A 15,107-nucleotide genomic window follows, 5' to 3' on the forward strand; every position below is an offset into this window, starting at 1 on the left:
ACGACCCGCCCAGCCGACAGAAGCAGAAGCATATCATATACATAAACACCAATCGATATATGTATAAAGAAAAAGTATATACAGAATACAAGAAATGGGAGTAGCAATACAGATCAAGACATATCTTATCATATAAATGACTCATATGTCTAACTAACTCATTAGTGATATCAAGAAGGTCACCAAAATAAATGGACTATCTATTTACATAAACATACTCCACACTATCCTCTCGTTAAGACCATGAGGCACCACAGTATTTAATCGATGTATCCATGTCGCCTCCAATTTAACGAGACGGTTAGATGGTGGTATGTGGTCAATAACCATGTACTTTAATGATTCTAAGGGGTGATTTAAGTCCCTAAAATGAATGGCTACAGGCTGGTCCGCTTTCTTGCCCGATAGTGCTGCCTTAATCGCAGAGCGATGCATACCCATCCGCTCCTTAAATTTCCTTGAAGTCATACCTATGTAATATAAGCCACAAGGGCAAATTATTACATGGCCACAAATTGAGTATCGCATGTAAGTACATATGTGATAGTCTAATGTGATATTCTTTCGAAGAATGCGGATGCCTAAATTTGTTAGAGGCAATCATAAATTTGCATGTCACACAACGAGGACATTTATAACATCCTGGCTTTTTAAACATTTTATTAGTTTGACCCTCAGGGTTAAAACCCGTGATATCCGAGTGAACTAGTATATCCCTCAAGTTGCAGCCCCTGGTATAGCGAGCCAAGGGTCGAACATCTTTAAAAGCAGGCAGATTTTTATCAGTTGCTACAATTGGCCACAAATTGCTGGCAATTGGAATAACCATGCTAGAGGTGTCAAATTTTGGGGCCGCAACTTGAGGGATATACTAGTTCAGTCGGATATCACGGGTTTTAACCCTGAGTGTGGCGACACTCAGTGCTGATTCCTCTTTACTGTTGTACTATCTATTCTGTATAGCATTTAGATTCACTATTGACGTGTTATGCAGTTATGCAGTAACAATCAATTCCAATGGCTTATGCTGGAACTGGCTTGGCCATACAATCTCTTACCTCAAATGCTGGAAGGTTATTTGAGCAACATTTTAGTATTTTGTTGGCTAACTATTAGTATATGAGACCCAGCATGAATCCTAGTTTTTTTAAAGCTATATATACAGGCATTATTATGCACTGCCTGCATAACAATACGTTTTACCTGCTGGTTCCTCAGGCTGTATATCAGTGGGTTCAGCATTGGTATCACCGCTGTATAAAGAACAGCTGAAACTTTGTCTAGTTTCTCAAAGTCACTAGAAGGAGAGTGTAGGTAAGATAACATTGCAGCCCCAAACAAAATGCAGGTGCACATGAGATGTGAGGAGCAGGTGCTAAATGCTTTCTGGCGGCCCTTAGCAGATTAAATATGTAAAATGGAAGAAACAATAAAAATGTATGAAACAAATATAATCGTCAAACAACCTGCGCCAATAGCGCCAACAAAATAAACAGTTACCATGTCACAGGTGAAAGTGTCAGAGCAGGACAGTCTGAGTAATGAAGGCGTGTGACAATAGAAATGGTCTTTAAGGTTTGACCTGCAGAACTCGAGACTGAACACACAGCTGGTCTCCACTAAAGACTGAAGAAAGCCACCGGAGGTGACAAGAAGAACAAGAGATAGACATTTGTTCTTAGTCATTATGGACACATAGTGGAGTGGGTGGCAGATAGCAGCATACCGGTCATAGGCCATGTTGGAGAGAAGAAGAGCCTCAGTAGATCCTAAAGCAGCAAGGAAATAAAACTGTAGGGCGCAGCCATTGAATGAGATGGTCTTACTTACAGAAATAAGGTCATGCGTCGTCTTAGGAGTTATAACTGATGAATAAAATATGTCCACCAGAGAGAGGTAGCTCAGGAAGTAGTACATCGGGGTATGAAGAGATGTGCTGCTATAGATAATTACCATCATGCCAACATTTGCCAGTATGGTCACCATATAAATGTGTGAGAAGAGTATGAAGAGGAACAGGGCAAGTTTGTCATTGTCAGTTAGTCCAGAAAACACAAATAACTTTACTTGGGTCTTGTTCATGACGTCCATATAAATTTCTCTCTCTCTCTAGATGGGAGAAAAAGCTATTTTTTAAAACACTTCCCAAGATCATCTCTAAATAAAATTAAATGCAACATGAAACCTTTATACAACCCCTGTAATTAAAAAGAGCAGCTGGACTCACCACCCGCAACGCACCGCAGAGGTCTCACACCGGCATAAAGGATTTTCAGCCTTAGGGTTTCCCCCTTGCATGGCAGACGCGCCGTGAGCCGGCGCCAGCACTCTTTGCTGGGTTTCTGCATCATCAATATCAGACACACATGTAGCAGCTGATCGGAGTCACTGAATGCGGTGCGCTGCCTGGTGGGTAGTCAAGACGCCGTATCCAGGTAACCAACGTGGTTCCTGGAAGAAATAAAAATACAAGTACAACACATGATTAAAATATCTGGATAAAGGAAACTGTACATACGATTGCACAATACAAGTAGAGGAGATAGTTATATAGTGCTGGATACTCAAAAAACAAAAAAAAACAATCATCAATTAACGATGAAAGAAAGATGTTGACACACTGTTGACACTTATAGAATGAATATAATTTATTTATCCGGAACCATATATCTGACAAAATGATGCTCTAACTGTTGATGGAATCAAAATGAGAGTACAGATCTATCATATCATGAACACTAACATCATTTACGCCATACATGTTTGGAACAAACCATACAATGCAGGATGAATGTCACACCGTGATATCCTTGGAAATATGGACGGTGGCCTGGTTTAATTGAGAAAGCTGAGGAGTGGAGATGAAAGCCAGATTCAAAGGAAACATTGGAGCCCCAATGTCTCATTTAAACCCTTTGGGGATATTGTGTTTAATCTAAAAATCCACCCACACTCGAGCTGTAACAATTTTTTATTACGGTTACCACCCCTCAAAGATAAAGGTACTTGGTCAATAATCATTGACCTCATGCTGGCCACACTATGTCCCTGGTTGATACAATGTCGTGCGACCGGTTGGTCACTGTGGCCGCTTGTAAGCCCCATCCAGTATCTTGTCACTCTACCCACGTAGTATACACCCTCACGTGCCCGTGTGGTCTGACCTATCTTGGTAAGACACAGTGTTCTTTTAAAGAGCGCATGGCCCAACATAGGTCAGCCATACATCAGGGCCTTACAAGCGGCCACAGTGACCAACCGGTCGCACGACATTGGGATCCCTGAGGACGGGCCGTGTGCCCGAAACATGTCGGATGAATAAATAAATTTTACATGTTTTGCATCAAATCCGTGAGTGCCGCCTGATCATTGACCCTATACCAGGACCAACCAGTCCATACTGGAAGGCACCGGGTCAGTATTATCAGCATTATCCACCTGGGAGTGCCGGCTCACACAGAATATATATATATATATATATATATAGAGACAAAGAGAGAGTAGAGAGCGCTATATATTCTCCACCAACTATAAGTGAGTCACCACTACGATTAATGGTGTGAATAGACAATCCAATTGCAATGTGATAGAAATTTGATAATAAAACAATTTTATTAAAACATATTTTTCATTGTTTACATCTGGATTTCATCTTTAGGATATGAATTCAACAGCCCAACGCGTTTCGTCTTAAAAAAGACTTCATCAGGGGTTTGATTACACTGTAGATGGTAGAGATCATAATATATTGTAAATAGTACAGAAAATTAATATGACCATTTACAACTACTTGATTCATCTGGTACATACCAAAAGTTGTACATCAACAATTGTGCAGAAAAATTATATATCCTTTGAGTAGATAGTTGATCCAAAATTTTATAATCTAAAATAAGTTATAAAACAGGTAATTAGGCACAACCGTGTGTCCAACTGTAGAAGATGAGCACTTAAAATAACATGATCAGGGGGTAAAGAGAGAGATAAGTATGGTCGAGGGTGAAGAGAGAGATATGGAGAGGAGGTGGTGTGGGTGTTCAAGATTACATACATATGTATGTAATCGACCATACTTATCTCTCTCTTTACCCCCTGATCATGTTATTTTAAGTGCTCATCTTCTACAGTTGGACACACGGTTGTGCCTAATTACCTGTTTTATAACTTATTTTAGATTATAAAATTTTGGATCAACTATCTACTCAAAGGATATATAATTTTTCTGCACAATTGTTGATGTACAACTTTTGGTATGTACCAGATGAATCAAGTAGTTGTAAATGGTCATATTAATTTTCTGTACTATTTACAATATATTATGATCTCTACCATCTACAGTGTAATCAAACCCCTGATGAAGTCTTTTTTAAGACGAAACGCGTTGGGCTGTTGAATTCATATCCTAAAGATGAAATCCAGATGTGAACAATGAAAAATATGTTTTAATAAAATTGTTTTATTATCAAATTTCTATCACATTGCAATTGGATTGTCTATTCACACCATTAATCGTAGTGGTGACTCACTTATAGTTGGTGGAGAATATATAGCGCTCTCTACTCTCTCTTTGTCTCTGTCTTTGTTTTATCTCCCACTAACAGGGGGGATTTGTAGAGAAGCTGCTTTGTGTACCGGGCGCTCTTGGGGTCACCTTGTTTTATATATATATATATATATATATATATATATATATATATATATATATATATATATATATATATAACATATACACTTAACATCGGTTAGTTTTGGTGTGTTCTATGGCTTGTGACCACATTGTTTAAACAGACATTGGAGGGGCTCTGCACACACTAAATTAACTGATAATAAATAGTGGAGATTTGGTTCATGAATTGATCAATGCATTTAAGCCTGCAGCCCCCGCCAAGGGACCCCACTGTTCTGCAGGTACTACCACTATCGCTGAAAATGGCTACAATACACATAGCTATCACATCAATGTTTGATACCAGGCATGCTATCAGGTCTGAAGCTCACAGCAGACTGTGCTTTTATAGGTGAGCAGCTACCAACACACCTGTCACTAATCATCACACACACTAATCATCACACACACTAGCACCGAAACGACGGCCGTTTCGGTGCTAGTGTGCACCTTAATCATGTGCTGCACATGATTAAGGTGCACACTAGCACCGAAACGGCCGTCGTGCAATGACCTGTCTATGGGGGAGAACCATGTCTGCTATGTATTCCCATGTTATTGGATGTATTTGAATCTACTTATGGACTCCTCTTGTTGATCGATTTTTTGTCACTTCTGCACTTTAAATGCCATAAACTTTTTTCTTGTTTATACTAAAATCTGATGTTGCTGGTCTTTAGTTCCTCCATATCCTAATTTCCATAATGGGACCGGGCACTCAGTAGCTGACACGAGTTAGTGTGTGTGGTTTATCTTCATATTCTCTCTCTCTCTCTCTCTCTCTCTATATATATATATATATATATATATATATACACATCCGACTGTAGCACCAATATTTTGGGGATTCAAGGAAACACGAGAAGTGACTGGTTTCCAAACCAAGAGTGGTCACGGCATTAAGTGAGTGGTGGATCCAGAAGAATTCTACTTGCAGCAGTGTCCTCACATAGGAGGTTATTCTGGTTGACACGCAAAGCTGCAAAATTTGCCGCTTTATATCTCATACAAACACCGCCTGCCATCCACACTACCCCCCCCCCCCTCCCCTCACATGCTGGAAATCCTGCAGACATGCCAATGATACCATATGTCATAAACCTCCATTTGCAGGCTTGCCGACTGGGACAAAATCATTCAATGGTCGCCGACCATCGAATGATTCTACAAGCGCTCGCAGACCAAAGACACCTCTGTAGTGTAAGGTCTGCGGCACCCTGTACAGGAATCGGGTGGGAAGCTGACATCCACTGGTGTCAGCTGCCCACCCCCTGCACCTGCGTCACATACACATTAGCATGGGAACGCCCAGGGTTTTCATGGGAACACCTATGAAACAGTGGGTATTCCCATGGGCACGTTCCTTTGTCGCCACCCCCTACTAGGTGTGAACGGGATGGTGAACTAGCAGTTCACTGCGCCTGCTCGCACCAAGTGGCTGCACATCTGCATAATGGTATATGCTCACAGTCGCTCACCACAGCTCCCCTGCACAAAAACTCAGGGGAGCATGGTGATTAGAGTAAGGGCCATGGTCTCCACCCCTTTATATATATGATAATAAGAATCTGAATCTGTTCTGAATCCTGCCTTGGTTCAGTATTCCTGGTACTTTCCGTTCTGCAGAGGATTAAGCTAAGTGCTGGTTTTTCCATCCACAGTATATCTGCTGATCCCTGTTAGAGTTTATCTGTGTGGAACTTATATTCTTTCTTTTTAGGGTATTTGCCATTCTGCTCCACACAGGTTATATTGTGTATCATTAACAACTTCATGCATTGTTGCATTGATGCCAGGACACACATCCTGCTGTGTTTCTGTAGTTACAAGTGTTGGTGTGAGGAATTACCTATTTGCATAACATCTTCTTGCATTGTTGTATTCCTGGGAATTCGGTGGAGGATTGCTCCCATATCCTTCCACTCAACTCCCTGGTGTTTCTGACCTACTGTATATAGGGGTTACTTATTATAACATTAGCCGCAGTCAGTTATCCTTTTGTCCATCTCTCAGTTTCAATTGATGCGTTGTCCTACATAAGACCTGGGGTATCGGGGTTGGAGTGGGCCTAACTCGCTTCCTGGAATGCGCCTGCTATAGGTGAAGCCTAGTACTGCATGGGTCAATCAGCGGTGCTTGTGTATTATAGCAGCGCCCCAATGTTTTTATCGCATTGCATGCCATGCACCCGATGGCATGTGATGCGATGCAACGCGGTTTTTGCCCCCTATGCGATGAAACATTGTATAAGCACCCAAATGGCTGCTTACAATGTTAAATGCACCCCCATGGCCACCCCCCGACCCCAACCCCCCACTATAAACATGAACCCGAAGCGTGGCGAGCGAAGCGAGCCCGCGAGGGGCGGCGATACGCGTCCTCCGACCTTTTCATACCCCCACTATCCACGTCGGCGTGGAGTTGAGAATAAAAAGTGTGGCGAGCGCAGCGAGCCACCGAGCCCGAAGGGTGGCAAGCGCAGTGAGCCCCACGAGGGGACGCGGATACCTGTGAAGCCCATGAGGGGATGCCGATACCTGTGAAGGTATCCGCGTCCCCTCGCGGGGCTCGCTGTGCTCGCCATGCTTCGGGCTCTTTCTATTCTCAACTCCATGCCGACGTGGATAGTGGGGGTATGAAAAGGTCGGAGGACGCGTACCGCAGCCCCTCGCGGGCTCGCTGCGCTCGCCATGCTTCGGGTTCACATTTATAGTGGGGGGGGGTGGGGGGGTGGCGTGGGGGTGCATTTCACATTGTAAGCACCCATTAGGGTGCTTATACAATTTTTAATCGCATCGCATTGTATGGCATTGTATGCCATACACAATGCCATACAATTTTAAAATTGTATGACATTGTACAATATTGCGCGATATCGCATAGCATCGCATACCATCGCATGCCTTATGGTATGCGATTCGATAGGCGCCGCTATAATACACAAGTACCCAATCAGCCACTGGGAGAGACCACAGAGTTATCGAGTAGAGGTGTCGCTGTGATCCTCACCACTCATGGTCACGGCCTCACAGTCTAGTCTGGAATCCCCTCAGAGTCATACAAAAGACTACCAAAGCTTGACATCTGGGAGAGAGTCTGCCAGTCCTGAACCACCCCAAGAGACTGAGTCTGAGTCCCAATGGAACCCAGTTGGTGAAAGGATATCACTACAGGACTTTGGGAGAGATCAACGCGATGATAGCAATTTGGTACACGCCTTTGAGAATGTTAAAGTGGTTAATGGCAGGGTAATTGATGCTTTACCATCAAAGGGTGTACCCTATTTTGTTTTGAAAAATGATTTTCTATAACGTGTGGCTACTGTACAAGGGAAATGGGTAGATCAGCTCTTAGTCCCCTGAACTGGAGCCGTTGGTATTGGAAGCCACACATATGCATTTGTGGGGTGGCCATCTGGGGGAGGAGAAAACCCTCCAACGCATCCAGTTAAGGTTCTTTTGGCCCAGCATCAATGCTTCCGTAAAGAGGTATTGTCAGGAATGCCCAGTGTGCCAAAGGTAAGCCCCATGGCCAGAGTTTATGGCTCCACTGGTACCCCTCCCTATCATTTCCGAGCCTTTTTATCGGATTGGTATGGATCTGATAGGGACAGTGGAAAAATCTGCTTGAGGGCACCAATACATATTGGTGGTAGTTGATTATGCCACCAAGTACCCAGAGGTACCTCCCTGCACAATATGAAATCTGGCACCATTGCCAGAGAGCTACTAACCATGATTACCCTTTTAGGGATACTGAAAGAGGTCTTAACGGATCAAGGTACGCCTGTTGTGTCTAGACTCATGAAGAATTTATGACAGTTGCTAAAAGTAACCCTTAAACACATAATAAAGATAGCAGTGTCTCAAGAAAAACTAGATTTGGATCTGCTCCTATTTACTTGATGTTTGCGGTCAGAGAAGTACCCCAATCCTCTACAGGGTTTAGTCCCTTTGAGCTCTTCTATGGGAGACAACCCAGAGGAATTCGAGATCTACTGTATTAAAAGACGGGTGGGAAGACCAACCATGCCAGGACCTCAATGTCATTCAATTTGTGGTCCATTTATATGACCATCTAAGGCAGATTGCGCCACTTCTGAATGAACACATGGAAAGGGACCAACATTGTCAGAAGCAAATGTATGACGTTACCTCAGTCAACCAGTCCTAGCCCAGGAGACAAAGTGTTAGTGTTGATACCCACCACAGAAAGCAAAATGTATGCACAATGGCAGGGCCCTTATGAGATCATAGAGTCGGCGGGACCAGTCAATTACAGGGTCCAAAAGGAGGATAGAATGAGAGAGGTACAAATCTACCATGTGAATCTGTTAGAACCCTTGAAGGAACCTGCCAGTAAGCCATCTTTGGTAGCTAAAAAGGTTACAGAGTACCAGGTGCCTACTGAAGTCACGCTTACTCCTGAACAGAAGCAAGAAGTGGTGAGGTTGGTGATGCGCTGCCAAGATGTGTTTCTGCCATCCCGGGAAAGACACAGATCATACCACATGATGTTGTGACTCCACCCGGGGTGGTCATTAAACAAAGACCATATGGCATACCCGAAGTAAAGCGGGCAGCAGTAAAGCAAGAAGTGGAGGAGATGTTACACCTAGGGTTTATAGAAGAATCCACCAGTGAATGGAATAATCCAATTGTTTTAGTACCTAAGCCTAAAGGGGCTTTAAGGTTCTGCAATGACTGCCGTAAACTAAATCAAGTGCCCCGGTTTGATTCTTACCATATGCCCCGGGTTGATGAATTTGTAGAAAATGTAGCCAATAGTCAGTATCTCACTACACTTGATTTGACAAAAGGTTATTGGCAGATTCCGTTAACTGAAGCTGCTAAGGCAAAAACAGCCTTCTCTACCCAGAGGGCTAATTCCAGTATAAAATACTCCCATTTGGTTTACATGATGCCCCAGCAATTTTCTGGCTAGTCTTCGGTGTAAGATCATAGACCACATCCCCCAGCCCATACAAAGGGGGGGGGGGGATTCCAAGTGGATTCACACTTTGAACACTGTAGCACCTAACGGTTTGAATTAAAAATTCACTTGGAACATTTTTCTTTAATGCACTATATATAGGCATAGTTCAGGTATTGTCAGCTTTTAATAGGTTCTGATAGTAATATAATATACAAAAGAGAATTTGGGATAAAATCCTGCGCTTAGGGGCAAGCTTGAACTTGTACGGTGAGTGTGTCACCAAACACACCAAATGAACCAATAGAAAAAGAACAATAATATGTTGATAAGGACCATAAGAGGAACCTGGTGCGGTCACTACGGACCACGCACAGGGGACAAGAGGTCCTATATTTCTGTACGTCGGATGCCTTTGTTGACTGCAGAATAGGCACAGATGGCAGCATTACTTATTTATTTATTTATTATTTATTTGCAGTTTCTTATATACTTATACTTATAACGGAATGTACATTTTTGATGCCCTATCTGGTTAGTTTTTAACATTACTATATCTTATTGATCACGTATTGTGTACTAGTTACCTGCACGTTTCTCTCACGTTGTTTATTATTGTTGTTTTTATGCACGACTAATTTGATCACTTGTTTATAGTACACTACAGCGTGATGCCCGGCTAACAGTGACATCACAGTGGAAACACCCACGGGGCGTCCCTGGGTGTCCGTCCCCCTGGAAGGCCTGCCTGCCCGACACCACGTCTGCACACCGTTCATATGTATTTAATGTCTCATTGCAGAGGTAAGAAACTGTTTGCTAACTTGCACTTTGCACTTTATCTGGATGTATGACTTGATGGAAAGCCCGCAGAGGGCTTGAAACGTTGGAATGTGTTTTAACATTATGTTTTGAACAAATATATCACCTCTTGTGAAATCCGTTTGAGTGCCGCCTCCTATCTCATGCGTTTCCTATCAAGGTGTGTATGGGAGAACATGCCTCGGTGTCATCATTGACTCCTCCCTCTCTTTCACCCCCCACATTCGTGCTCTCTCACAGTCTTGCCGCTTTCACCTACGCAACATCTCACGCATCAGACCATTCCTCTCCACTGACGCGACCAAAATTCTCATTCACTCTCTTGTCATCTCCTGCCTTGACTACTGCAACATTCTTCTCTCTGGGCTACCTCTCACCCGCCTCGCACCTCTCCAATCCATTCTTAACGCTGCTGCTAGGCTCATCTTCCTCTCCCGCCGCTCTACCTCTGCCTCCCCCCTCTGTCTATCTCTTCACTCGCTCACCATTCCTTTCCGAGTTCTCTTTAAACTCCTCACCACCACCTACAAGGCTCTCTCCTCCTCCACCGCTCCTTACCTCTCTTCACTGATCTCTATCCACATTTCCTCCCGTCCTCTTCGCTCCATCGCTGACCGCCGACTGACCTCTCACCTAATCACCTCCTCCCACTCCCGTGTCCAAGACTTCTCTCGCGCTGCCCCCCTGCACTGGAACAACCTCCCGCCACCCATCAGGCTCTCTGATTCCCTTACCTCCTTCAAGCGCTCCCTCAAAACCCACTTTTTTCGACTAGCCTATTCCTCCTCCTAACCTCTTTTGATCCTCCTATCCTGCCTCCGTTCCCCTCCGATCCTACTTATCCTGTTGTTTTTCGTTCGTCCACCCACCTATTTTTAGTATGTTAACTCTTATGAGTAGGGCCCTCCTTCCTCACATACTCACCCTACCTCTTTACCTCACCTGTGCTCCTGTCCTGTTCTTCCCTTCCTCTACTTCATCTTCAGTCTCCTCGACAATTTCGACACCTACTTCAGAACTGATGCTGATTTTAGTTCTACCAGCTATTTATTTCTACCCCTATTTATACTGTATTTTATCAACACACCCTGTACGTTACCTTGTCATTTGTTTTTTGGTTTGCTATGTACGGCGCTCTGGACACTTTGCGGCGCCTTATAAATAAACAAACTACTACTACTATATGATTCTTTATGGATATCACCTCGGTGATTACCTGTATATCTAGAGTGCCAAACAAAGACGTGGCAGTATATATATATATATATATATATATATATATATATATATATATAATGCCAGGGGTATGCAGGAGATGCTGTCGGCTGCCAGAAAAGGGTGGTCACTGTATTTCCATACTTAACCCCAGGTATTATAAACCTGTGTCTTTGTTTCCATTGGGCACAATTCCATGTGTCCAAAGAGCTGTTGGCGCGCAAATGGTCAACCCGATCGTAATGTGAGATGGGCCCTGATTCTGGTTGACTCGTCAGGAGATGTGTTATGAAAACACATCCCCTTGCATGTCCCGCAAAAGGAGAAATCATGTGATGTTGGCGACCATCACATGATTTCTCCTGGGCTCGCATATATAAGTCAGTCACATGACGTCAGTCTATCGACCCCGGCACCCCGCGTCATGGGCGGATTACATGGGAACACCCAACGTTTGTATGGGGACACCGCCAGACCGATATAGAGGTAGGAGGGCCCTGCTTGCAAGCTTACAATTATGTAATATATTGGCAGTAAAAAGATGCAATATATATATATATATATAACCACTCACAAGAAATCCCTGAGTTATTTAGATAAAGAACTGCACCCCCCTCACCTAGGGCTGCACCATAGCAGCTCCTCCTGGATATGCTGCCTTCTCCGTGGATGCTATAAGGAGCTGCTGGAAGCTGAGGGGCAGGCAGTGTAGTACAGTAGCTGCAGCGTCTACACATTTATCAATGCTGGCGGGAATAGCTGGGGACACGCCCCCTTCCATCACTCCGGACAACAAGACCCCTTTCAGGATGTGATTTAGAGGTTCAGGGGGTGGGGCCTTACTCAGATGGCCAGTGGTAAGCTGCATCCTAGGATAAGTCAAGTGCACAGCACATAGCACAGGCAGGTGGGCGGCGGGTAGCAATGGCAAACGTGAGCAGCCGGCGTGTGAGCTGGAGAATCCCCGGTGGTAATAGCACGGCTCGTCAACCTCTAACTGTGAACAGGGCCACAGATCGATGTCCCAGGGGTGAAAGGCTTTGTAATTGGGGGGGGGTCCATAATTTAGATTTCAAATTTACTACACCACCCCCGGCAACACCACTTTACAGCTCACAGCACTGGTACACCTTTAGTTATATTTTAAAATATTAATATAAATATAAAATAATAAAAATTAATTGGACTGGAGCAAACACAAGGTAGAGCCCCTTCATTAAATGAAGCAAACACACAGGAGCACATGGGTGCACTGGTACCCCTTACAGTATATTTTTAAATTAAATTAAATGAATTATAAAAAATGATGTGTCACTGAGAGTGTAACCCTAAAACACACAGTACCCCCGGTAAAATATTAACTAAAAAACTCTAACATACAGGGCACCCTGTAAAATATAATGTGTCACGTCACCCCATGCCACGCCCACAGTACAGACACTAGCTAAATTAATCTCCCTCTCACTACCGCTCTCCAGGACCAGAGTGAAGTTGGCAGTGAGCAGCGGGAACCGGATCTCACGATGATGACATTTTGCCTCATTTTGGTTTGGCAGGAAAAGCCAAGTCTTTCTCAGATCTGTACTTGGATCGCAAAGTCAGGCAGCATTTGGGTCCCACAAATCCAAACGCGTTCATCCCTAGTCACAATGCGATATTGCTAGTTGTTGTGCTGATTAATTACATTTTCAAAACTTTCTTAGATGGACAAAACAATATGCACTGTAGATGGGGCAGATATAACTTAGATTTGTGAGAATTTTTTTCTTGATGTACAGGGTAAATGCTGGCTGCTTTATTTTTACACTGCATTTAAAATTTGAACACACCCCACCCAAATCTAGCTCTCGGCACATATTACCTCTGCCCCACATGAAGTGCACATGGATTTGCCTATTTGAGAAAGATTTGGCTTTTGTGATCCACTTTGAATTGGTCCCTGTAAACTATATGCTATAATGTAGCAGATGCAAATGTTTACCAAAACAAGATCCGTTGTGCTCTGTAAACAGACTTCCAGTGAAAATGACCGTTAGCACCTGAGTTGATATACCAACAATCTTTTCTGTGGCTGTCTGTGACTAGCAGTACTGATTCATCTTTGCCATTGCACTACCTATTCTACATAGCATTTACATTCACTATTACTGTCTAATACAGTACATTCAATTTAACTGGCATATGTTGGAACTGGCTTGACCATAAAGTCTCTTACCTCTAATGATGGAGCTACTTATTTGTATTTTATTGGCTAAACATGCGTAGGAGAGCCCCAACATGAACCCCTAGCATTTGAAAAAATTATATCTACAGTGGTTATAATGCACTGCCTGCATAACAATTCGTTTCACCTGTCGGTTTCTCAGGCTGTATATCAGTGGGTTCAGCATTGGTGTCACCACTGTAAAAAGTACAGAGGCAACTTTGTTTAGTTTCTCAAATTTACTGGATGGAGAACATAGGTAAGTAAACATAACTGCACCAAAGAAGATGCTGATGCACATGAGATGTGAGGAGCAGGTGCTGAATGCTTTCTGACGGCCCTCAGCAGATTTAATACGTAGAATGGAAGAAACAATGAGTATGTAAGAGACCAGAATAATCACCACACAGCCAGTGCCAAAAGCACCGACAAAGAAAAATATTAACATGTCACAGGTTAATGTGTCAGAGCAGGACAGTTTGAGCAATGAAGGTGTGTGACAATAGAAATGGTCAATAAAGTTTGATAAGCAGAATTGGAGACTGAACACACAACTGGTCTGCACAATAGACAGCAGGAAACCACCGGAGGTGACAATAAGGACAAGCGATAGACATTTGTTCTTAGTCATTATGGACACATAGTGGAGCGGGTGGCAGATAGCAGCATACCGGTCATAGGCCATGCCAGAGAGAAGAAAAGTCTCAGTAGTCCCTAAGGCTGCAAAGAAATAAAACTGTAGGGTGCAGCCACTGAAGGAGATGGTCTTATCGAAAGAAATTAGATCAAGCATCATCTTAGGAGTTATAACTGATGAATAGAAAATGTCCACCAGAGAGAGGTAGCTCAGGAAGAAGTACATTGGAGTATGGAGGCTTGTGCTGCCATAGATAATTGCCATCATGCCAACATTTGCCAATATGGTCACCATATACATGTACAAGAAGAGTACGAAGAGTGTTGGGGCAAGTTTATCATTGTCAGTTAGTCCAGAAAACTGAAAGACCTTCACCTGGGTCTTGTTCATAACGCAACTATAAATCTCTCTCTCTAGATGGGAGAAAAAGTAAAAGTATAAGACACTTCTTAAGATCCTATCAAAACAGAAATAAACACAACATAAAACCATTATACAACCTTTGTCATTGAGAAAATGTGGATAACGGCATTTATATGACCATAAAATGTGACTTTTAAGTCCATCACAAAGTAAAACAAAATAATTTTTACCGTGTTGTAGAAACATAATAAGTTAGATTGGAAATTTAT

The 15,107-nt window shown here is 43.1% G+C and overlaps 1 protein-coding gene and 1 pseudogene across 1 annotated transcript; both read right to left on the minus strand.

Annotated features, from left to right (window-relative positions):
• Positions 1 to 204: 204 nt before the first annotated feature.
• Positions 205 to 2,091, minus strand: LOC146073494 (olfactory receptor 5B12-like; annotated as a pseudogene).
• Positions 2,092 to 13,920: 11,829 nt separating this feature from the next.
• LOC146073495 (olfactory receptor 5B12-like) lies at positions 13,921 to 14,865 on the minus strand. Its single transcript, XM_083180673.1, has one exon. The coding sequence runs from the start codon at positions 14,863 to 14,865 to the stop codon at positions 13,921 to 13,923; it is 945 nt and encodes a 314-aa protein (XP_083036799.1).
• Between the last annotated feature and the right edge of the window lie 242 nt (positions 14,866 to 15,107).

This window comes from Crinia signifera, chromosome 4 (assembly GCF_055691185.1).
Source record: "Crinia signifera chromosome 4, ASM5569118v1, whole genome shotgun sequence".
Lineage (NCBI taxonomy): Eukaryota > Metazoa > Chordata > Amphibia > Anura > Myobatrachidae > Crinia > Crinia signifera.

What these genes read in the sequence shown, in the direction of transcription:
- LOC146073495 (XM_083180673.1), bottom strand. Translation starts at nt 14,865, where the DNA reads ATGAACAAGACCCAGGTGAAGGTCTTTCAGTTTTCTGGACTAACTGAC.